This window comes from Wyeomyia smithii, chromosome 3 (assembly GCF_029784165.1).
Source record: "Wyeomyia smithii strain HCP4-BCI-WySm-NY-G18 chromosome 3, ASM2978416v1, whole genome shotgun sequence".
NCBI lineage: Eukaryota > Metazoa > Arthropoda > Insecta > Diptera > Culicidae > Wyeomyia > Wyeomyia smithii.
The window spans coordinates 110657158-110683446 of NC_073696.1; the positions used below are offsets into that span (position 1 = coordinate 110657158).

General features: G+C 40.7%; 1 protein-coding gene across 1 annotated transcript in view; it reads right to left on the minus strand.

The window, feature by feature from the left end:
- LOC129726561 (nephrin-like) overlaps positions 1–26289 on the minus strand; it is an 875571-nt gene that overhangs the window by 264740 nt on the left and 584542 nt on the right. The window contains exons 4-5 of the mRNA XM_055683414.1: positions 3007–3121; positions 2456–2549 (exon numbers count right to left, since the gene is read on the minus strand). Of these exons, the coding sequence (XP_055539389.1) occupies positions 2456–2549; positions 3007–3121 (209 nt within the window). The remainder of the gene's footprint in view (positions 1–2455; positions 2550–3006; positions 3122–26289) is intronic.

Sequence of the window (26289 nt, forward strand, 5' to 3'; positions counted from 1 at the left end):
ACGCAAATTATATAAAGCATGTGCTTTTTCAAAAAAAAAAAGTTGTTAACTTCACTGCGGTTAAAATGAATTAAATAGTTCACAAGGGAAACTCCAATTCTCTGACTGTTTTCACCTCGTGATTTTTGTTTCATAAGAATTACTTGGGTAGGGGCTATGCCAAGTAATTCTGTCAAAGTAGTTTTGTTCTCATCAACGGTTTGATCGTTGGTGAGACCTTTCAAGACAACCTTGAACGGCTTGGTGTTCTTGGTGTCGTAGGTAAAAAAATTGTACATATTGTCAGTTAAATACTGAACAAGACGATCTTTAACGTCAGGCTTAACTTTAACGTCAGAAACAAACGTTGAAAGTTCCTTTTTGAAAATATTAAATTCAGAAGAAATAGTTACCACAACAGGTGGAGCTTTCACCTTTTTGAAAGAATTGACATTTTGTATAGTATCATTACAAATAACTTCCATTCCACCGGCTTCTTGTTCAGGCAAAATATCACAAGGAATTTCGCTGCAGACATTCGAATTGTCCGAGAGAGAATGCTCTCTCTTTCTCCTCGTAATGATGCGCGGTTTTTTTTTTCGCCCTGTCATTTCAGGTTATACGAAAAAAGTTAAAAACGAATGTTAAATTCAAAAGCAGGTAGTCTAGATAAAGACTGATGTGGAATTACTTTCTGGTAGTCTTTAAAGGACGCACTGACAAAACACAAACTTTGAAGCTATAGTCAGTCAAAGACCAGTCCACAAGCAACCGAAAACACGTCTGATCTGTAGGACAGTTCAAGACGCACTCGCTCGCCGGATTCGTCGCTTCAACGTTATATTTACGAGAAAACTCATTTAAGTCTCTGAAAAAATGTTAGTGACTAGGGGCACCAAAATTCACTAGAACGAACGGTTAAAAACCTATAATCTCTTATTTTTTTCTAGTTTGAGCTTTAGCGCCATACCTGTGTTTACCAGGGGTATCTGCGATTGTCTCCTTTATGAGATAAACACTTAAACAAATATCCAATATATCGTTCAATTGTAGGTATGCAATATGCTTCGTTATGTTTTCGATTTTCAGTTACGGGTCAATTTTTGGTGGATTATGTGCTTTATTCCAAATAAAAAAAATGCAAATATTAGGTTATTCGGTCATTCAAGGCTGTATTTGGCCATTCGAGACTGTTTCCCAGAAACTGGAAGTCATCAACTTGGATTCAAAACAAGCATGTGGAGGCAATTTATACATTGGGTGGTACCCAAGCAACACACATTGTTACAATGAAGCAATAAATCGTTCAATTGTATGCAATATGCTTTGTTATGTTTCCGATTTTTATAGAACTTTTCTTGATAATAAATGAGTCTACTTCACCAAATTTTTATCAGGTAGGTAACTATCGGGGTATTATTTTCGCACAATGTGTTCTTATTGTACCGGTCAAAATATATAAAACTTTTTGGTAATAAAATTTTTCAAAAGAACATGGAAAACATGCGAGGATTTTTTTGAAAATTTTTTTCAGAACCCATTTTTAAGTTTATTTTCTTTTGTAATATACACCCGCTATCTGGCACCCAGTAGGGTTGATAAATTCGCTACTTACCTACATAACGAAGCTCGTGAAAAGCTCCGATCAATTATTCTTCTTCTATCGTATGCTTTCGCTTTGTGCTTGCTTATTGGGACCAAGGATCGTGGGTAGGAAGTAAACATCACTCTTTTGTGCGGTTGGTTGCTATTAAATAAAAAATTACCACGTTGCACGGCATGGTGTCAGTTCTTTTGTCCCGTCGAGTGTTTGCGATTAGGTCGGTGTTTTACTTTCAACTTCAATCGACAAGCGTACCGGGTACATTATTTTTATTAGGTCGGAACAGTTTGTTATTGTAGGAAAATTAAACTGGCATGACAATTGGCGTGCAACGATACTTTATATTCAAACGTTGATGAGCTTTTCGTAATCATTACTACCTATTGTTAACTTTTCAGGTTAAATTATACAGTGACATTCATTTCATTATTATCTTTTCAAGACTATTTTAAACAAGTAATGTCGCACAACTTACTCGAGCAGTTGTATGAAGCAGCTCCATGCTTCAACGTGCTAACGAACATTTGAACCACCACCATGGGCAAAGTTAGACGAATTTTTGCGACTCTTGCAGTTCGTAAACTTTATTATATCCCGTCAAGCTCATCTTGATGATGGTCACAAATTGAATCACCGGAAAATTATCACGACAATTCAAGGAAAAACAATCAACAGTTTTTGTAAGACAACCATTGCGAATGTTGCACTTCAAGTGTTGTCTTAATTCAATTTGTTTTTATCCCGAGCGCTCTTGAGAAAACAAAACAGGAAAAAAAGAACAAGAGAGGAGAACCGAAATCTTCCCGGGGCTCTCGACCGACAATGAACAATGGAGCGATTCTGCTTGTCTCTGACTACCGCTCTGGTACTTACTAATGATGCTGAGATTGTATCGAAAGCTCTGCGTTTGACTGGTACGAAAGTCAACTCGGCAGCGATAGACACCCTCGTCATGTCGTCGAACATCCTAAACAAATATTTACGAAACACAGACAGCAGAAGCAGCGTGAAACGAGATAGAACAAAGCAAGGTATATTTAATTTTTTTTTTCGTAAAGTTGACAAAATGCTAGAGTGTGTGTTGTGATCAACGGTGGACCAACTTTTTGAAAAATGGGCTGATTGGAGAGATGTAAAAATGCACTGTGAAAATTTCAATTAACATCCCACGACCCACAGACGGCAATGTTTATAATTGAAAATTATTGCTTTTTTTGGTCCCAATTAACGTTAGTTACTACATGTTTTCACTACAGTCAACATATTTGGTACCGTAGCAGAAATATACATGAGCGTTTTTGAAAAATTAGTTATTTGTCTCATTGTTGTTTCTTAGTGCGGGACTCGCCTGCCAAGAAGTTGGTCTATCGCTGAGTACAGCACCCAGTCGAGATGGCGTTGGGGGGGACGTCATAGATTCCTACCTGTATGTCCAGCGTTGCCGGATCCGTGTCAGTGTTGAAGTGAGCTCTTGGACCGAAACTTTCCGGTGCTGACCAGTGACGAGCCTGCTGCAGAGGTTTGCCTCGGACGTCGAAACTGTAAAATAACACGAGAGAAAAAGAACGCTCTGAGATTTGCAATTGTGTTATTTGTTTTGAAGTAATAATACTGTTAGCATGTTTCAAAAATAGCTGATTCTTTGAAACTTGTGGCTACCGTTTTCTTTCCTTCAGTGAATGGGGCATCTGTTGCGAATGTCGTTTTTATGTTTGACTTAGAAAGACAATCGGTTGCCTAAAGAAAACAAATGAACTTTCTTTTCCGTTTACTTTATCACCGTCTTATCTTTTATATACATGCCAGTGGGCTTCCGGAAAAAGCTTTGCCGCTATCAATCACTTAGTCAACTCAGTTACAAATAAATACAGCAATACATCTTGCCAACTAACTCTCCAAACTTGAACGGAAAGCTTGTGCGAATCGATCGTAAAGCAATTTCAACGTTTATGGAGTGTAGCGAAAAACTCACCTCGACTGTTTACCATGTCGTCCTAAGGCGATACTATACTTACTTTTGAAAAGTTTTTTTTCTCACACACAACTCTGTAGGCCCGTTGGTATAAAATCTGAAACAACTTTCGAAGCGGTCGCCAGCGTCAAAGCAACAAAATAAGAATTTCTTGGAGTTTATAATATGTAAGTTTTTCTAAAAACTACAAACTTTACATCCATATTTACGCATACATCTTTGTAAGATTTAGCACCAGCAGGAAGCCAACGGAGCTGCCGCTGGAGTTGTTTATTTATTTTCATTAATCTCACTGAAAATGGATTCCGTATCCTTCGGTTGCGTTGTTTACTTAAATCTGTGTTTTGGGTATACTATAAAGCCATGTACACCAGCAGGTATTGATGCGAAACGTGAGCTTGGGTGGTTCCTTTTTGTTTTAACTTTTGACAAATGTATGCCTTTGATGTGAGTTATCACAAGTAATCGCAAAACGACGGGAACAGTTGGTCTTGCTAGGACAGTAATTGTCAGCCTTTTTTGTCCGCGCAGCCCTTGCCGATGTTTTACAAATAAATTGATTTTCGCATGATTGCTCATTTTCCTTGAGCTGTTGTTTTGCAAAACTTGCAAACTATTGGAAATCACGTTCAAGAAGTGTTTTTTTTCTCTATGAACTTACTCATAAAGATCAGATTCATTTATCTATTGTGAGATAATGCCCGGGTGACTGCTGTATCCCAAACTTCCATTATCAGCAACACCGCTATTGAGAAATATCACGCTTGTTATTTATCCGTGTTTTGTGTGTAATCTGATTTTACCCTTCCTTTCACGCTTACTGCTCTGCTATACCGAGCTTCGCTCCTCCGCCAAATATCGGCAATAATAATTCTCTGGAGAAGTTTTGTTGTGCGTACTTTTGGCCAGTTGTATGATGAGAGTGACTTCTTTGTTTAAAGAAAACCTTAGAGGTATTGTGTAGAAATCAGCGTGAAGGGAAGGTAAATAGGGTCCTCAGAATTAACCCATGCTCAAGTCCTTTTCGACATCGACCACTCACTTGTAAAAGCGGGCTCTGTAACCTTGCGGCTACACCGCTCGCCAGTTTAGATAAACTCACAAATCATAGGTAGGTAGTAAAGATGGTCGGGTACGGGTATTTTTACCCGAAACCCGTACCCGACCCGTACCCGACGGGTTCGGGTCGGGTTTCGGGTAACGCCAAAAAATATTCTACGGGTTCGGGTCGGGTACGGGTAATTGAAAAACCAAGGCTTCGGGTTCGGGTCGGGTACGGGTTTGAAAAATTCTCAATTGGTCGGGTACGGGTCGGGTACGGGTAATTCAATTTTCGTGCATTGTGAGAATTCAATTTTTATCATTTCAAGCCTGGGTGTTTTCTTAATGTCGATAATCGGTAAGATCGGAGAGAAAATCGCCCATCATCACTCAACGAGAGATCGCCTAATACCTATTCTGACAGTTGTCGGCAGTCTATGCACCAAGGGAATGACATCATGCTATCGCTTTCTAATGTTAGATTGAATAGTTCTTCCTGCAACAGTTTTGATTTAAATGGAGTTTTTGTCGGGCTTTTTTCATAACTGTCAGGAAAACCGCGGAGCATTGCACAGTGGGGCGACTTAATACAAATGCTTGCCAAGTAAAAAAAAAGTGTCGATAAATACGACAAAAATATGGTATATACTTAATTTTGGGGTGCTGAACACGAAGCTTCATTCCACTTTTTATTTGGAGACGGTCATAAAGCACGTGACTTAATTTTTTATGATTTTTTAGCACTTCTCCCCTAACTTTTTTATTGAACAGAATTATATGATCTTCAACCACAAGCAACGCCACAGGGCGTCCTCTTTACAAAAACAGCTTACGTAGTTTTTGCACAACTCCTCAAATCAACCAAATTTTGCAAAAAAAAATTGTTTTTATAAAAATTAAAACAATATTATATATTATAATAGGTAATAAAAACTAACTACAAATCAACTTTTTTTTCGAGGCCAAAAAAAATCAAGCTATCATTGAAGCTGCAGAGCGTTTCAAAGTAATGATATTTTTTTTTTAAATATGTCAAAAAACGTCAGTATGCCGAGTTTTGAAAAGTTATAAAAATATCAAATTTTATGATATTGCACCCAAATTTTGGACTTAAGCACTTAAATATTTATTTATTTATTTATTTATTCATTTATTTATTTATTTAATATCTGTTTTTTACAGATTTTTAGAATTCATCAATGGCACCGAATCTATACTCAAAATTACAGATTTTTGGCAAATGCAGTGAATTATCAAATTTTTCTCAAGTTATAAACTATATTAATTTTGACCTTTTTAAATTCGTTTGACCCTTTAATGTGTTTATAAAACTCGTCGTTTATTTTAAACTTTACCAGACATGCACTTTTCATAGTGGACCGATTCCTTATAGTGGACCACCCGCCTGAAACTCTGGGTTCATTATCATTCGTTCACACGCACACTCGGTTCAAGCCTGGCTCCGGCCATCATCTCGAGAAACCACATATGACAATCAGTGCATAAAATGTACGAGGTACCCAGGCATGTTGAACAAAAAAAAATTAAAAAAAAAAAAACCAGGACGGGTCGGGTACGGGTCGGGTACCGGCAATTTCGGCGTTTTTTTCTATCGGGTACGGGTCGGGTACGGGTAGTTAGAATAGATATTTTTCGGGTTTGGGTCGGGTACGAGTATTTTAAACAAACCAGACTTCGGGTTCGGGTTGGGTACGGGTTTGAAAATTTTCGATGAGTCGGGTACGGGTCGGGTACGGGTAACAAATTTCCCATACCCGACCATCTCTAGTAGGTAGCACTAAACTTGTTTCGATAATCATTTATGATGCATGTGTATGAAGAAAATGTCTTTTTCTGCCGTTACTGAGTTTTTTTTGCATAGTCCCTGGAGGCTTTCGCGTACTCTTTAAAATTTCAAAATGCTCCTAAACATAACTTTAACTCCAGGGAGGTAGGGTACATTTCAGGCGGTAATTCAGAAATCGGAAGTCGTCATCTTAAATTAAAAAATGGCGTCGAAAGCAGACTCCTATAAAATTCTGAAAATGCTTACTTTTTTGAATAAATTTCAATTTTTTATTTTTTGGTTAATACAACATTTTACAATGCAAGTTGCCTGCTGGAGTATTTCATCTCTAATACTTCGTCACCTTCTGTTTCCCCCCTAATCAATTGTGCTTGAAATTTAAACGACGAAACAGCTCAATACGGTTAGAGAATAAATTGATCTTTAATATGCAATACAGTTTGTGCCAACTGTGCATGTATGTGGTTGCTGAGTAATAAAAAGTTGAAGGTCGTTTTTGAGGTAAGAACTGATTTCTCTTGCGTGGTAACAGTTAACCTACCACCGTACTGGATCGAAACCCGTACAGTATCGAAATCCGTACACCTTGACGTTTTTCTTCAGTTTTAAGCATTATAAAAATGAAAATTCATATGATAGTTACATGTACATGTCCGTTGAGCTGTTCGCCTTCTGTTAAATTTAACTATGCGTCAGTAGGCCATGAAATAAAAATATTCAAAATAAAAAATCAATCGTGTATCGGTTTCAGTTGTCATTTGGTTTACTAAGAAAACGTTCTTCAGATGAAAACGTTTTTCAAGTGGGATATACGTGTTTTACTCTGTGAATCTTCTTGAAATTGATGGAAAAGGTAAGTCTTTGTCATTTTCGAGCTGTATATTATCTGGTAAATAGTGTAAATTGTATATATTCAACAAAAACTGTGCCGTACGGATTTTGACCCTTGTTAATTGCTTGAATCGAAATCCGTACAGCGTGTGTATCATGCATATATTGTTGAGCTTGCTTCTTGTTTTCAGCATATAATGAAAGAAAACAAGTATAAATATACAGCACACAATTTCGAAGGAGCTGTGACTGAGGTACGCAAGGGAAAGTCGTACCGGGAAGCTTCGAGAGGTTCCGGTTACTACGATAAGCGGTGCCGCAACGAAACGCTACGAAAATTGCAGCTGATATACAAAATTAGAAAACCGTGCTTAGGAACCTATTGATCCTCGAAATATATTTATTCGTAAATTTAAAGATAAATTATAAATAAAAGATGTTCATTTTTGTACTTCTATATCTATACGGATTTTGATTCATTGCTGTATGGACTTTGATCCAGTCTATTTCGCGTGTGTGCGGATTTCGACTCAAAAGTGTACGGGTTTTGATTCAGACAAAAACTGTGTACGGATTTCGATTCAAAACAAGTTCTATTTAAACATGATTTTTTCGAGTTTCGGAGTGATTTCAATCATTTTGCTTGAAAATAGTGATAAAATATAAGTAGACCTATAAGGAAACATGCCAGTTTAAAGCAATATGTGATTTCTTGATTTTATATTGACCGTCGAAGATTATCATGTGCTTAGGTGTACGGATTTCGATCCAGCACGGTATGTGCAAATTAACTTTAAAGCTCGTGAATAATCACATGCTCGAAGGTGAAGCACCTCTCTTCATTAATATTTAAGAGAGTAGCGATCGAATTTGACTTCCAAGGTATCCACAAAGTCTGTGAACTTGTGCACCTCGCTTGTTTTGTCTAGGGGAATGAGTTGCGGATAAATTTTAAAATTTTATCTTTCACACTAGAAGTGCGTACTCTGAAGTGGGTAAATAATATGTTTGTAGACAGCCTATTGATTCTTATTGCACAGCTAGGAGGTTCTACAAATTAGGGGTTACAGGGTCCTGATAAGAACACTACATTTGTTCATAGTCTCATTCATATGTGATTAATAAATCAAATGACTGTGTAAGGGTGAGTCCAAGATAGATTACCCCGTTGCACCATTCCATGAGAGAGCAACTGAACCGTATTTTGTAATCGATTGCAGGAACAAGTCTGGGCAATCTAGAATATGGGAACAGAATGACTTATGTCTTAGCACATTGATCACGATTTTCCAGTTAGTAAAATACTCATTCAGAGCATCCAGGCATTCCGGTAGCCTGCATGTCAAAGCTCGGATGACGCGACCCTTATTCATGATCGCAATATCATCCGCGAATTGGGATAACACATCGCCAGGTAAAGGTGTATTTTTTATACAGGAGTGGACATAAGATGCTACCTTGGGGCACTCCTGCGTCGATTGTGAACTGCTCTGGACACATAGTGCGGTCCGGAAGATCGCTTTTAATGTTCTCAACATACAACGGATACACATAGTTTTTTTTTCTTTATAAATACACATAGTTGAAAGCCTTTGCAATGTCGTTTCGCTGGATGATGCTGGATGGTCGATTGAGTTGGTGAATGGTGGACCTGCCCTTGCGGAGACCAAACTGTTCCTCAGGGAGGACTCTATTCTTATCGGCGGTTGAAAGCAGCCGCCTTTGAGTTGTCTTTCCAAACAGCTTGGAAACGGTAGAGAGTAGGTTGATAAGGAGATAGCTATTGGAAACAGAAGGATCTACCCCCGGTTTAAGTACTGGTATTACTTAAGCCTGCTTCCACATTAAGGGGAAGTAGCTAAGCTCCCAGCATAGATTGAAAACACGTGTCACAAAAGCCTGCACTCAAGGTTGAATGTTCCTCGATCTTCTCGCAAGATCAATGAGCTCTGTTTTTTATACACAGACTTCGGAGCCTACTGTTTAGTGTACAGACCAATTGCGGGGCTAGCGCTACCATCTTACTGACACTAACAGTCTCTCCGGTGCCGAGACGCGAACCTTCGACGACTGGTTTGTTAGGCCGGCATCGTACCTCGAGACCATCTGGGAGTTGTACACCCGTAATAGTTGGCATAAAATAGACGCCAGTGTGGCCCAAAACATGATGCCCATCAACTGGGATACGAGCAACCAAGGGAAGATCTGTGAACCGGTGAAAACATCATTGTATGGAGGAGCTGTCCTTCTAGTAGGGCAGCTTGCCTGAGCGTCTGTTCTTCATGTTAGGGGTGGCTCAAAAAGCATCTAATCCGGACGGATGGCTGAATTATGAAATGCGGTGTCTCGCCAGCTATATCCAAGGCGGCAGTCCCGTCACGAGACTAGGCACCCGCAGCCCTAGTAAAGTAGCATGTCGGAAAATTGCAAATACTACGAACAATCAAGAATTGAATACGAACCGGAACAATCGGCAACGACCTAGGCGACGAAATAAGGACGAAGATTTGAAGCTCGGTAGAGGTACTTGTAGATTGCTGAACGCCTCGGGTGGTGACCGGATTCTACTGGAGCAGCTAGAACCCCGCCACTTCGACATCGTTGCGCTTCAGGAGCTTTGCCAGAAAGAAGGGAAGGTACGGAAGATTTGTGGCCGCAGGGCACAGTACTACCAGAACGGCGGCACAACCAATGAGTTGGATACTGGTTTAATAGTGCTGGGCAGGAAGCAGAGTCGTGTGATCAAGTGACAGGCGATAAGCGACAGGTTGTGTTTGTTGAGAATGAAAGGCTGGTTCTACAACTACACCATCTCCAATGTGTATTGAAGGAAGACCCGATGTAGAGAAAAAAGCTTTCTACGCACAGTTGGAGAAACTCAACGATAGCTGCTCGCGTAGAGTCATCGGAGACATGAACGCTCAGAGATATACAAACCGGTGATCGGTCCGCACAGCTTGCACACCGTGACGAACGACAACGGCCAGCGATGTGTTAACTTCGAAGCTTCCCGAGGACTGGCATTCCGAAGAACCTTCTTTCCCCGAAATGACATCCACAATTCCACTTGAAGATCCCCTGACCAACGTACAGCAAACCAATTTGACCATGTTCTCATCGACGGCCGGTTCTTCCTAGGCATTAAAAACGCACGTACGAATCGTGGTGTGGATATTAGCCTGGACCACTACCTAGTTGCGGTATCTTTGCGCTCAACACTGTCGACCGTACACCACACGCGACATTGCCGAACCTCGCGGCTTAACATCAAGCAGCTTTGGGACCCCCAGGCTGCGGAAGAATACGCGCAACAGCACGAAGCGATACTACCCACGGCGGAAGGGCTTATCGCTTCGCCTCTCGAGGCCGGCTGGTGCAGAATTCGCACAGCTATCAGGGAGACCGCACTACATGAGAAGTGGAAGCAGCGTGTGGCAGAAAAGACTGGTATGACGGGTAGTGCGAGGCAGTGATGAATGAGAAGAACCGGACCCGGGCGATATACCTGGGCAAAACACGAGAGAGAACAAGGCCAATTAGAAACGGGCACGAAACAACATGACTACAATTATCAGATGGAAAAAGCACCAGCAAGAGGATCATGAACATGAATGAATATACGCGGAAGTTCTATGAGAAGGTAAACCAATATCGTACAGACTATGTGGCGCAAGCCGGTATGTGCAATGACGTGGATGGAAACCTTCTCACGGATACCAGCGAGGTAGTCGACAGGTGGAAGGAGTACTCCGATGAACACTGGCGATACAGTAAAAAGAAGCAGGGCAGGAACTGACCTAGGAGATGACCGAGTACCATTGCCCGATGTTCATGAATTCTTTGTGAGATCGGGAAGCTGAAGTACAACAGTGCCGTAGGCAAAGAAGGACTGCCGAGCTAGTTCTTGAAACATAGGAGAGAGGCGCTCGAGCGCTGCAATGGGTCATTTCCAGGGTTTGGGAGGAGGGAAAATCGCCAGCCGAGTGGATGGAGGTAGTTGTCTGCCCCATCTGCAAGGAGAGCAACAAGCTGGAGTACCAATACTATCGCGGTATCTCAGTTATCAATGCCACCTACAAAATACTTTCACAGGTCCTGTTCCGTCGTCTATCACCTTTAACTAGAAGGTTCGTGGGTCAGTACCAAGCGGACTTCATGAAAGTTCGTATCGCCACGGACCAGATCTTCTCAATCCGACAGATCTTACAGAAATGTCACGAGTACAACGTGCCCACACATCACATCTTCATCAACTTCACGGCGGCCTATGATACAGTCGATCGAGAACAGCTATGGCAGGTCACGCACGACAACGGATTTTCGGATAAACTGACTTCATAAAGGCAAGTGATGTGCTACGTGCGTGTTTCGATGATACTTTCGAGAACAGCAGAAGCCTTCCAATTAAAGTCTCTCTAGACGGCGATGAGCTTGTGGTAGTCGTCGAATTCGTGCATTTGGAGTCACTGGTGAAAGCCGACAATAACACCAGCAGAGAGATTTAGAGACGCATCCAGGCTGGAAATCGTGCCTACTTTTAACTTTGGAAGACACTTCGATCGAGTCGAAGGTGACGACGCACGAAGTTGACCTAAAACCCTGATATACCGGTAGTCCCCTACGGAATTGAGACAACAACGCTTGTCGCGGAGGACCTTAACGCTCTTGGAGTTTTCGAACCGAAGGTGCTACGGACTATCTACGGTGGAGCATAGACGGACGACGGAGAATGGCGACGGTCTGTGAACCATAAGCGCTGCTTGGAGAAAACACCTGGCAAAATCAATAGGTTGCGGTGGGCCGGTCACGTCGTAAGGACGCCGAACGAAAGCCCTGCGAAAAAACTTCTCTTCAGTAACCCTGTCAGCATCAGAAATAGAAAGGCGCAGTGTGCATGATGGCTCGACCAGATCGAAGCAGTCTTGCGGATGATAAGACGAAGAGCTAGCGAAACGCAGCACAAAACTGAGCAACATGGCGACAACTTCTTGATACAGCACGGGCTACCACGGCTCTGATTGGCAAGGCAAGCTATGGTTTTGTAATTGAGCAGCGGTACCGCCAGACCCGCATTTGAGGGGGGCAAAGGGGGCAGATGCCCCGGGCCTCCCGATTCAAGGGCCCCCCCTAGTCCTGAGGCGACCTTTTTTTTTTTGCTCGTCACCTTCCAGAACGATACCTCTAAATGTTTTAAGGAAAGAGGGCCTCATAAACAAATTTGCCCTGGGCCCCCCGCCGTCTAAATCCGGCCCTGGGTACCGCCATGGGTGGGGGTTTGCTTCGGATATTTTGAAAGTTCAGCAGCATGCGACGCTTGACGTTGAACCTTACCGCAATAACAACTTCTCCATCCTTACACTGATCCTATCTAGACGTACCAGCTGAAGCCCGGAAGAAGTCGGTAACTTCTTGCTTCAGTTGAGTTTCCGTTAAGACGGCAATACCGCCCTTTTTCTCACCAAAGAAATCAAGAAGCTCAACATGTTTGTTCCTGAAAGAACAAGCGTTAATGAAGGGTTTATGGTTCATTTACAGATATCAGGACGACGATGGCTTTGGGTTTTGTACATACACTGGATTTCGAATGCGGCGAATTTTAACTAGTCGTAGATAGTGGAGGGTCGTTTTCAGTCGAACCAGCAAAGGTCCCAGTGATAACGCCAGCGTACGCCAATCCGGGGGTCTGGGTGGATCCTCTTCACCCCTTTCGGCAGTCCCGCCTCAACGCCCATGCTGCTTGGTTGACGTTCACTAATGAAATCTAATTGGCGAATTTTCCGAGAAAATATGCGTGCTACCAACTCAATAAGATCTGGAAGGTATCCAATTTGCAATAGTGATTTAAAAATCACCAAAATACTGTAAATTTGAAAATAACTATGCGTCTCCTTTTTCTACGATATCAATGGAAACGCCGTATAGTTGATCCTAGATATAAATTAAATTTTCAACTAGTTCTACAAACATACAAAAAAAAAACTCCCATACCAATCAGAAAACTGCGTATTATTTTTCCCGCACCACCCGAGTGGATTCCGCAAAAAGTACTTCGCCCGGAACGAGTACTTGTGTTTGATAAGTGTTGCGTCCAGTTCGAAGATCGATTCAATATTTCTTCCGCTTCCCGGTCCAGAAGTTGATGCCGCTTTATTGGAAAGAACGTGCTAACCGGTCGAACGGAAATGGCTACAGAAAGTTTTTTTTTCTTCGCTCTCTCATTGACGTCAGCTGACGTTTGAGAGGTTTAGTGAAATAGCTTCCAGGTGAGAAAGTTGTGAGGTGGCTCATTATTGTAATTGTTATGGGCCTCACCTACCTATCTGGTGGATGCTGAATGTGGTCTAGAGCAGAACTAAAAGGTACGATATGTTTGGCTCGATAGTCCGGTGATTTAGCAGTTGGGAAAAGAAAATTAAATAAACTATTACACAACTTTTTTTACAAATCCAGATAATCTAACTTACGCTAAGTAAACGTATGCATAAGCCTTTAGTTAGTCTTTTATGATCTATGCGCTCTCATCGTGCAAAGAAAATCTGTTTCGAGTTTCAATTGCACGGTTTTATGTAGAACATGCATAAAAAGCATCTTCATTGCGCTATACGCGAATTTATTGTGCTAGTATGTGTAGCTCTCTAGACGGTTAATTAGACTCAGAAACAGAGCTATTTGGTGCTGGTCATAAGCGTTAGCTGTAATGAAGGTATATCATGTTTGCGGGCGCAAAAAGTACTGCGGCGAAATAAAATGGCTCAAACGTTACAAGCTAAAGAAAACTAAGAACACTCACCGTGGCTGTCTTTACGTTTGTTATATTTTAATGATGTAAATGCAAAATAATAGAACTTCTGTGAGCCGGATTACCTTGATGACAACATGCGGTTGCTCGCGGCAATGATGGTGACGATGATGACGGTGAGGTTGAAGGTAACCTGGTATACTTTAAGGTGAGAGGAATGCTTTTTTAGCCAGCGGAAAGAGCAGTTATGGTTAGAAAATTGATGTTTCATGGAACGGAAGATAATTATAACCTGAAATTATTCTTTACGAAATTGATAGTGGTTGCATAATAAAGTAAAATAAAATCACAATTATTGGTTATAGACAGTCTCAACTATCTATGCCATCGAAACTTCAAAACTGATTTTTTTATGATAGACTAAAATAGTTCTGAGTGACGAATAAGTCAAAGTCAAAGTCACTAAAAAAATCGAAAAATGAATAAAATAGTTCTGCACACTTAATTCGGCTCTATACGATATCTCACGCTGTAAATAGCAGCACTAAATTAGGCGCCGTTTGATGGTGTCAAAGAGGTGTCAAGCGTCAGTTTTGCCGCCATTCTGTTCACAGGCAAGATGGACGATTGTTGATCCCATTAGGAAAAACCCATTCTAATTTCGACCTTCCGTCGCAACGCGAAGCAACATGAAAGTTTCCATCTGCTTTTTAGTTTTGTGGTTTGTCATTCTCACACGTTGTCGGTCTGTTACAGATGCGGTAAGAAGCAGCAGCTCAGCAGTGGCAACCGTGCTCTTTTCGGTTGCATAGCGGGATACACTGCGGAAAACTTTTCTTGATTCGGTTTGATGAAAGTTAGCTGCGAAGTTTAATTTAGTGCTCATAGATGTAATTGCCAGAGGTTTGAATGAAGAAAGGTTACTTCAATAAACAGGTTGAGCTTCTGCTATTTTGAAATCAAGTTATGACCAGGAAACTGGTGTGATTATTTTTGTATAATTTTTGAATTTAATAAAAATTGTAAGCCTGCAATTTGTGTTCTATGTAACTTTTTTGGTATTATAATGTACAATCACCATGACACTCCATTTAAAGTTTAAGTTGAAAGCGTCAGCAGGATCAATTATTCTTATTCTTAGAGAATTCAATTGGTAGGTTTTCAGTGAGTCACAATCTCCTGTATTATTCTTGTTTACGACAAATAACCTTTGACAAAAAATAAACCATGTTTTGGAAACAACATAATTATTTTAAATAGGTTTGTGAGCATTGGTTTTTTTTTCTAACCAATCTACTGAAGGTGTTTCACTGTGCACTGTAATCTGCTCTCGAAGATAGTGCAGTGGAAAGGTTGCATTGAAGGGATTGCTTTTCAGCAGCGAGCGATAGTGGCTTAAGCTGTATTTAAGAAGAAAAGGCGCTTGTCAGCCACAGCTGTTGCTCCGAGTACTGTCTTCGTTGCCGTTGAGATGATGGAAAATGTCGTGGCGAGCATTGAAGCTCAAAAGCGTGTTTCTGTCATTCGAATGTCGTACCTAAGTGAAGAAAATACACCAATTGAGGCAGTGATTGCCATTGTCTGGCAGGTAGCACGGGGTAATTTTGAAAGCTGTTTTACAGTGAAAAAATCATTTCCACTATTTATTTCCAAAATATGCCTAAAGTAGGAGGTTCAGCAGACTTCTGACAAATTCAACGAGTTCAGTTGAGGTTTAAATTTTAAACTTCAAGTAAGTTAAACGTTCATTGCCAATATTGGATGATAGGTCAATTGGAGTGAAATGGCTAAATTTGCAGTTTACCCGAGAAGAATTAGCGTGTTCTATCGAAATATTATACGTACTAGTTTAACCTACAATTATTTGATGGAGATCAAATTCAGATTTCATACATAGTTTTCATTTTTAGACTTTAGTATCAAAAACCGCAGGTGCGAATTTGATGAGAAGATTCGAATGGTAGTGAACTTCACCCACAACTAACAGGTACAGCGATGTTGCGGTACTTTTTCGGATTTGTAGTGATACTTCAATTTGTTTACCACATAATTATCATTATGGCGAGTTTCGAGATTGGTTGGACGATAATTAACCACAAAGAGGGTTAGTGAGAACGCATTTAAATGAGACATTCATTTCATTAATTGGTTTGATTTGGGTTCGCAAGTGGTTTGGCAGTTTTGGAAGAGTAATATTGGAGTTTTATACAGTATTATATCATCAGAAGGCATCCATCATCCAGCTAGAAATGGACTGTGTAATTACAGTTTTCATATTAAGTAAACAATCGTGGTAATATACGAAGTATTTGTATCTGACATTTTTTGCTCTGTGTAACCTATTGTCATCATCATCAATCATTCGAATCCGATACTACACAAAAAAAGCATTGTTTATTGCTAAGAATTCAGCTGAAAGATATATGGTTCTGAGTCATTGTTTGACCTAGTTTGGTCGTTTATCGAATTCGTCCGTGCACATTTCGGGTGACTGTTCGCACCTAGGGACTGGAGCTCTAGCGAAACAGAAGGTATCATCACTGGGCTGCAAGTGAACAGCAGAGTGACAGCAGCTAGGCGACACTTCAAGGCTTCTGTTTGATGCGGTTCCTCGAGTGTAAGATACATAAATCATCGTATAAATGTCAGCGCTCAGATAGCTAACACTCTGTCTGACATATTTAATACTGTGTCAGATGTATTGTGACAATTGTACGAACGGAATGTGTGGACTGTTGATGCACAGTCTATAGCCCAATTGTGTTCGCTGATATGTCGTCGACAAGCCAAACGTGTCTGTTTGGCTTAATGTTGAAAATTGGTCTTCCTCAATATTACAATTTCAAAATTGAGTTTTTCAATGTTTTTTTATTGAACGGTATAATTTGTTACAGTTTCATGATTTTGAACATTTCATGAGTTCATCGTTTGTGCAACATTGGTTATTCTTTTGTTTTTGCAGAATTATTCAATTTGAATATTTTAAAAATTAATTCTGTAGACACAAGCAATTTTTAATAAAAATTATTGAGTATGAGAATATTCATTGCAATAGATCCAAACTTGCTGGATTTCTACACAAGAAGCAGCAGGATAGGTAATACGTTTTATTAATCAGTTAAAAATTACCAAACAGAAGCAAATTAAATTATTTGTACATGCATTTGTACAATTATCATGAAAGGTGGTGATACTGGAACAGCATTGGAACATTTATTTATTCGTTTTTGTGTGATGAGTAAGTATTGTTTCAGCACACACAACTGATAATTGATTGACTCTACATAAAGTGCGAAAAATGCAACAGCAACAGTAAAATCCGGTACTAGGAGAGATGTATGTTCTGCGGTGATGTAATCAGCATAGTTTGTGGGTTGCAGAATGGAAATTTTCAAAATCAAATACCTACTAACATGCCGCAGTCAAAACTTGACCTTTCTGTTCATTGGACACAGACTTTGCAGTCAACGGTTAGTATACAGAACTATTGAGGGACTAGCGCTGCGATTCTATTGACACTAACAGTCTCTCCCGAGCCAGGACTCGATCACACGACACGATAAAAATGAAAAAAATCCCGTGGCAACAACTGACAAAAATTTACGTATAAATATTTTTTTTTCCAAAAATATTTTTGTCTTTCGGTGCATGTTTTTTATGGAAGGACAATATTATTGTCTACAACTTTGGGGCCGTTTAATAATTACGTAAGCATTGATAATGTAGCTGTTCAAATAACCATGTTCGTAAAAATGTGGACGGTAAAATTCATGAGAGGAAAATTACGGAAGGACGATTAACTCGAATTAAGGGCAGAAGAGGAAACGAAGTATTGTGCTCGCTTCAGGAAAAAAATGAAAACACATGCTTTCGTAATTACTGAAGACGTTAAAGCCAATCAAACCAAACGTTTTCGCTTTTTTTCTTGAAAATTTTTACTTTTTATTTCTCTTTTCTCCACGATCGGACAATGTTTAGTTAATCGTTTGTAGTGTCCATAAAAAAAATTCTTTTAAATAATAAAATTTTAACTTGTTCAACATCAATTAAGAACTTAGGGGCCATCCACATACCACGTGGACAGATTTTTAACGATTTTGACCCCCCCCTCCCCCTCCGTGGACAACTGCCCATATAAATTCTTAAAAAATTGTATGGACCGTGGACATTAGCCAACCCCCCCCCCCCAAAGCTGTCCACGTGGTATGTGGATGGCCCCTTATTTCTAGAGTTTTGGTTCTGAAAAAAAGGAATTATCAATGCCTTTTTTGCATAAAATTTTTACAAAGCTTCTAAAAACAAGTCGTGATTAAAAAAACAATAGCACAAAATGGCATCTCTTGCCCAGAGAAACATCTATGCAAAGTAGCAGCCAGATTAAAAAAGGGTCGGTTGAAATGGTTGCCCTTTTGTTTGTGGCATTGATGATGTTAAGAACACAGACTCATCGCTTTATGGAAACCAAATGGATTTGAAGTTCCGCATATATTAATTTTTCCGTCTAGATATTTTTTCTACCTAAACTTCTTCGTGTAATCTGCGAAATAAACTCGTTTGGACTTTTCCGATAGTGAGTCATTCCATGCAACTTCGCAAATCGATACTAATCGACCATTTCCGACATCAGTGGAGCTGTAGGTAATAAAATTGCAGTTTAAAAAAAATATGTACACTGTAACAAAAAAAAATTTTCTGTATCAAATTCAAAATTGTCACAAAATATTAAATATCTCAAAAAGCACTTTTTTGAAAAATCTAGTTTTATTACACATTAAAGATAACAATATGTACTACGATCTGTCTTTGTAATATGTACTACTATCTGTCAAAATTTAGTGGTGGTAAAATTAAAAAACAAAAAGGTTATGAAAGTTTGAATGTTTTGTCATTTGGGGCCATCCACATACCACGTGGACAGATTTTTAACGATTTTGACCCCCCTCCCCCTCCGTGGACCACTGCCCATATAAATTCAAAAAAAATTGTATGGACCGTGGACATTAGCCAACCCCCCCCCCAAAGCTGTCCACGTGGTATGTGGATGGACCCTTTGCACTTTGAACTTTTTTTGAGTATTTTTTTCTAGCTACACATTACAATGTTGAAAATTTATTACAAAGAGCATGATACCACTCCAACACGCTGCTTTTGTACCATAATCGATCATTTTAATACTGGGTCTGTTGAAATTGAATATGCGTAACTCACCGGCGCACCCTGAAGCATCCCTACTTCGAAAATTAATGCTGAACGACCGGTCATTTTTTTGAGTTTTTGAAAAATGAAACAATTTTTTTTTCGAATTTGCTTTACAATGTATGTTCTTTGGAAGGATAAAAATACTATCTACAACTTTTCCAAAGACACTACACCGATCAAACAATCCGTTTAGACACTAGAAATATTTATAAGACCCAAGAAATATTTAGGTACCTAATGCAGATATATAGAAATTCGTGTAAATGACCCAGTTGATCGATCCTTTTCAAACTTTCAGACAATAAAATATTACCCGTTAGTAGGCGTTTAGAATATTATTTCATTTAACTTCAATGCCATAACCGTACGCTCGCACCTTACGCTGAACTCCACTCGTTAGGTTTTGAACAACATCTTGCTGCTGCTTTTTCTGTACATTATTGATTTTTTAATGATTTTTGTTAATTTTGTAGTATGTAAGTGTAAATATTCTGTTTCGTTTGTGATTGGCTCTTTAATATTGTTGTTAGCTGTTAATTAATTCAGTTTTTCAAATATTGTTATTTTTTGTTTAACATAGATTTAAGCTTTACTAAACTTACTAACCTAAACAAATAAAATTACCCAATGCGTCGATAATTTGCGCAAAAAAAGTAATTTATTATTAACGTCTGCAAGTCCGTGGATTCCCCGCTGGTTAACAATCTGGGAGCAAAAAAGGCCTTTGGAGCCCACCCCTTAACGTGTAGACCAGACGTTGGGGCGTTAGACGTTAGACGTGGCTATCAGAAACCCCAGAGGGCTGCCACAACTTGCAGGCGTGTTCAAAAATAAGAATCAATATGTACCGGAAAAACCATAACGGGAAAAGATGGCAAGAAAGTCCGCACTAAAAAATTTCAAACCGCTAAAAACCGCTAACCGTGCCCAACCCTGATACAACGCCACACAAGATTTGCAAACAGAATAATTTTTTTCCATCAAGGTATCCGAAAAGAGGAAGAGAGAGAAAAAGAGATCGAGGATTGGGAGAAGGTTTACAGTAGGTGACAGACGTTGAAAAAGATGATTAGAGCTCGAACTGTCAGATTCACGTACGTGAATTTTGAGAAGAAATATTTAAAGTGATATTAGGAGATGAAAGATGTGCTTTACCTGAAGGAGAAGACAATAGCACCAGCTGTGTTCGAGTGAACCAGATCGCCTCGTGGAGCACGACAAACCCTGGAGACTTTCGAGACGAAACAGTTCCTACACCCCGGTGGAAGCCGCCTTCAACCCCGCTCGGTGCCAAGGAATCCGAACCGAGGAATCCACGATTGTCCTGTATACTGAAACAGTTGACTGCCAAGTCTGTGTATAGTAATAATCGAGTTCCGAATCGGAATGTAACCAAGCTTGCTTTTTAGAATAACGTCAAGTTCCGACAAAAAAGCGAAAATTCAACTCCATTTATTCTATTCGAAATTCTGTGTTTGAATTCTAGTTTACTTAATTCAAATTCGAAATAAATTGGAAACAGATGCATTTAGAAAATAGTTTCCCGTACATAAGCATTTTGATTGTAAATCACTGCTAAAACCACACTGCAATGTGCTGCAAATTATCGACACTGGAAACGAAAATGACAAAAGCCGCATTTTCACTGTCTCAGGTTGAAACGACCTTCAGCGTCAGCGGTGTCAATTTTCAATAAAAGTCCGGTCATTGAAATTAATGAGATGTCTGGTTTAACATCGAAATTATTTAATTTGAGCCAATTCATTGCATGAAGTCGATGAGCTACATAAGCATCTACATTCTCAACCGTATAAACATCGCTACAGCAACACAGCGTGTGCGTAATACCAGAAAATGCTGCTATCACGTTCAACTGATTGGACCTGAAAGTCTCTTTCATCCTCAGCTCGTTCGTTGAAAGTTGGAATTGAAAGATTTCAAGTTCAACTGAAACTCCTTTCCATGACAGTGAAAGTTTGCAGCGCTGCCGAGGATATGTCGTGGAACCGAGCCTGTACGACAAGACAGCGAAGCCCGAAACGTCCCCAGAAGGAAAATGGTGGAGTGTCAGTAAAACATGGAATCATCAAAAACCAAACTGGTTGACCGTTAGGTGGTCGAGGTACGTACCCTCTCTCCTGTCTTCCTGCATGTGGAACACTCTTTATTATAGGTTATAAACTACGCACCCTTGTGTCCAGCTCCTACCACATCTTCACCAACAGTGAACCCGGTTTTTAATAGTAGATGCTAATATACTTTTTGTATTTATTAGATAAGCCACATACACTCATAACATTTTTATTGTTTGTTGACTTAACTTGGTTCCAAAAATGAAAATCTAATCTCTTACAGGGGGTAGACAAAATGATTGAGACAGACAAAATTTTGACAATTTTTAAATAGCCAGAACTTCAGGGAAAATGAATCAATTTTGATGAAACCGACGGGATCCGACGGGACCAACGGACACCGGGAATAATCCAGATTTAAGGAGTGTGTGTCGAAATGAGGGTTCTTTCAATGCTTAGAACTTTTTCTGACTTGTTTCTTGCAGGTTTATATGTTTCCAATAAACTAGAATTCATTCCGAGTTTATTGGTACCCAAAGGATGAAAATCTGTCGGAGAACCATCTCAATAATTTCGTCTACCCCCCCCCCCCCCCTGTATGTATTTTTTTTTTCAAGTAAATATTTGTGCGTTGTTCCAACAGATTTCTTTTGGTGTATTAGTTTAAATCGGATTCACTGAGTCTAGTATAATAATTTGCGTTTCACTGGTTTAAATCGGACTCAAATCAGACAGATGAACAATGTTGTGCTCTATTGAAATAAACCACACACCTGTGCGTGGCCCCAACAGTTCTCCTTGGAGAGCAGCTTGCCTGAGCGTCTGTTCCCCAGGTCAGGGGCGGCTCAAACAGCGACTGATCCGGAGCGGACGGCTAAACTATGAAATGCGGGTCTCGCCAGCTACACCCAAGACGGCAGCCCCGTCGCGAGACTAGGCATCGCAGCCCTAGTAAGGCAGCATGCTGAAAATAAACATACTACGAACAATCCAGAGAATGATATGAATCGGAACAATCGGTATATACCTAGGCAAACGAAAATGGACAACGATTGGAAACTTGGTACCTGGAATGTTAGGACTCTGCTCGAACGGGCGCGCGCGCGGGCATCTTGGCCAAAGAGCTACGGAAGGCAAAAGTGAAGGTAGCAGCCATACAAGAGGTGCGTTGGCCTAAAACCGGAGAGCGTGAATTCCGGGCGGTCGATCCGACCGCGGGCACTTCTTTCAAGTATCACATCTACTACAGTGGCGGCGATAGAGCGGAACGGGGCGTCGGTTTTGTACTACTTGGAAACCAAATGAAGCGTGTTATTAGGTGGAGGCCTATTAATAACCGTCTATGCGTATTGAGGATCAAGGGCAGATTCCTCAATTACAGCCTTATCAACGTGTACGCGCCGACAAACGATAAAACCGATGACGTAAAGGAGGAGTTCTATGAGTTCCTCGAGAAAACGTATGAAGAGTGCCCACAGCACGATATTAAGATCGTCATCGGAGATACGAACTCACAATTCGGACGAGAGGAGTTCTTTCACTCTACCACCAACGACAACGGCTTGAGGTTAGTGAACTTCGCCGCGGCCAGGGGAATGGCCATCTGTAGTACCCATTTTGCACGTCTGAATATTCGGAAGCACACCTGGAGACACCTCAATGGAGAGGCCTGCTTCCATATCGACGGCCGGCGCTTTTCAGACGTCATAGATGTGCGGTCCTTTCGAGGGCCAAACATCAACTCGGATCACTATCTCGTGGTAGGCAAGATTCGCGCCCGGTTGTCCAGTGTATTTAAGTCGAGATCGGCGAGGAAGATACATCTGGACATCCAGAGGTTATCAGTGGAAGAAGTTGCTGCAGAGTATACTCGGAAAGTTGATATACGGATCGGTGAACCAGCTGGAGTGGACCTGAACGAGCAGTGAAAGCACATCCATGATGCGGTCAGCGAAACAGCGCGAGAGGTGATAGGCATGACAACGGGAACCACGTGTAGTGGGTGGTTCGATGCTGAGTGCCTAGAGGTGACGGAGGAGAAAAATAGCGCCTACGCCAACACGTTAATAGCAGCTAATCGTGTAACGCGTCAGATACGAGCGAGCTGTGTAGTGCTATTCACCAGATTATCCTAAGGGTATGGTCTGAGGAACAACTACCTACGGACTGGTTGGAAGGACTCATATGCCCTATCTACAAGAAGGGACATAGACTCGAATGTAGTAATTATCGAGGCATAACCCTCCTCAATTCCGCTTACAAAATTCTCTCCCGTATCCTGTTCCAGCGACTGAGGCCGTTGCAGGAAGCCTTTGTTGGAGAATACCAATGCGGGTTTCGAGTGGGGCGATCTACAACGGACCAGATGTTCACCTTGAGACAGATCCTCGACAAGTTTCGAGAACATAACCTGCAGACACATCATCTGTTAATAGACTTTCGAGCGGCGTACGATACAGTGAAACGCAACGAGCTATGCCAAATAATGCTAGAACATGGTTTCCCAACTAAACTGATTGAACTGATACGTGCGACGCTCGACGGTTTCACATCATGCGTCAGGGCGAATTTTCGGACGCGTTTGTGACGTTGGATCTGGTCTGAAGCAAGGTGACGGGCTCTCGAACTTGCTGTTCAACATAGCTTTGGAAGGTGCAATACGAAGGGCAGGTGTGCAGAGGAGCGGCACCATCATCACTAAGTCTCACATGCTTCTGGGCTTTGCGGACGACATTGATATAATTGGTGTTAACTGTTGAGCAGTTGAGGAGGCCTTTACAGCTCTCAAAAGGGTAGCTGCGAGAATTGGACTCACCATAAACACTGCCAGAACGAAGTACATGGTGGCTGGCAGAGAGCGTGGTAGTTGGTGCTGCGGTGGAGATGGATGGGGATACTTTTGAAGTGGTCGACGAATTTGTTTATCTTGGCACTCTCGTGACATGTGACAACGAGGTGAGCCGCAAGGTGAAGAGGCTTATTACGGATTGCGTAGCCAGCATAGGTCCCGTAGCCTACAGATCCGTACGAAATTTGCGCTCTATAGGACTCTGATCCTCCCGGTGGCGCTCTACGGACATGAATCGTGGACGTGGAAGGAGGCCGAGCGTAGAATCCTGCGGTCAATACTCGGGGGCAAACTAGAGAACGGGGTGTGGCGCAGGCGCATGAATCACGAGCTGTACGAAGTATACAAACATGCTGATATTGTCAAGCTGATGAAACACGGCAGGTAACAGCACGGATGGCGGATGAGCGACCGGCAAAGATAATATTTGGCAGAGAACCGGATAGAGGCCGACGACTTCGAGGCAGACCGCGCACGCGCTGGATGTGTGCTGTCGACGAAGATGCCAGAGCAGCGGGTGTAAGGGGAGACTGGAGAGTAGCAGCCCAAGACCGAGTTTTGTGGAGACGTATTCTGGATTCGGCATAGGATCTTAACGATCTGTCGCCATAAAAGTAAAGTAAGTAAGTATTATATTTTGCGTTTCACTGGTTTGAATCGGACTCAAATCAGACAGATAAACAATGTTGTGGTCTATTGAAATAAACCACACACCTGTGCGTGGCCCCAACAGCATTCATATTATCTGTTGGTCTAAACCGGTACCAAATATGAATAGGCTGATTGTGCTTCTTCAATCCGGGTACGAATTATATATATGATCGCATCACTTATCAAGGTGAAACCTGATCCAACGTATCTCTCCCCATCTAACAAAGTCTCTGAATAGCAAAATTGATGCTAACAATTCCTTCTCTCTTCTCACTTGATTGCATGGACGTGGTCGGCGCTGTTATTGATCCTTAAAGTATTGAGTCACTACCACTACAAAGAGATTGGTCGGTCACTTCCAGCTCCATTAGGTTGATTCACTGTACAATTTTACTGATTCTGATCAATCACGTTTCATACGTGCACTCAGTCTATGCTAAGCTATGCTAAATATTTTTCTTTTGTTAATCGTACGTGTGTCTGAAAATTCGAAGGAAAACAACTGCATGCTTTTTATAGAAAATAGTAATCAAATACAGCAAGCGGCAAAGATGTATTTTGTGAAGAGTTTCTTCGGCAACATTACAAATGTGAATGAATTCATTGTTTGAAAAACGATATGGTGAGTTTTAAATCAAGTGATTGCGAACGAACAAATTTTAAGATATAAGATTAGATAAACTAAATTCTATTTCTGCGTGGAAAAAATATAGGGATTAAACTAAAGCAGCGGTTCTCAACCTTTTTTTTTGTTCGCGTACCCCTTGGCGATATTTTCCAAATCAATTGTACCCCCTGGCTTGGAATGTTCTTGCAGTCTAGTTTAGGTTTAAAATTGAACTGTGATTTGTTTGATTGCTACAGTCGTGTTTTAAGAGGAAGTTTGAGCAACAAATAAAGTATAATAGAAAAATTGCTTTGGCCGCCATTACTGATTTTTCTTTCGCGTACCCACTGAAGGCTCTCGCGTACCCCTAGAGGTACGCGTACCCCAGGTGAGAACCGCTGAACTAAAGCATTCAGCCACCTGACGAAGCCCCCGCTATTTTAGATCATTGCAATAATACAATTCTTTTTTATTTTACAGGGCGTGGACATTTCACAGAATTTCAAGAAAATCATCTGGATACTAATTTCTTTTAATTGCACTGATAGTAAATCAGGCTGTAAGAACTGTAGTGCGTAAAAGCTTTCAACCAGAGTTTAAGAAAGAACAAAAAATGAAAAAAAGAAAAAAACACAGTTTATAAATCGTAGAAATACAGAAATTTGCATTAAGAATTCGATAGAAATGAAAGAGGTTTTCATTATTGTTTTCTTTTTGTACAGAAAAGTTGGAGATCCCATCCCCAAGATATTGAATAGATATATTCTTGAAGGGCGCTCACTGATTATAAGATTAATTTTAAACGGCCTATATTTCAAATGGCATTTTCGCGGTAAACATTTGTCGGTAAACAGTGTCGTAATGGAATAATCTGTAAACATTTATCTGCTTATTCTAAAGTTCAGAAAACTCACTTCGGCAAATAACTTACCTCTTCTCT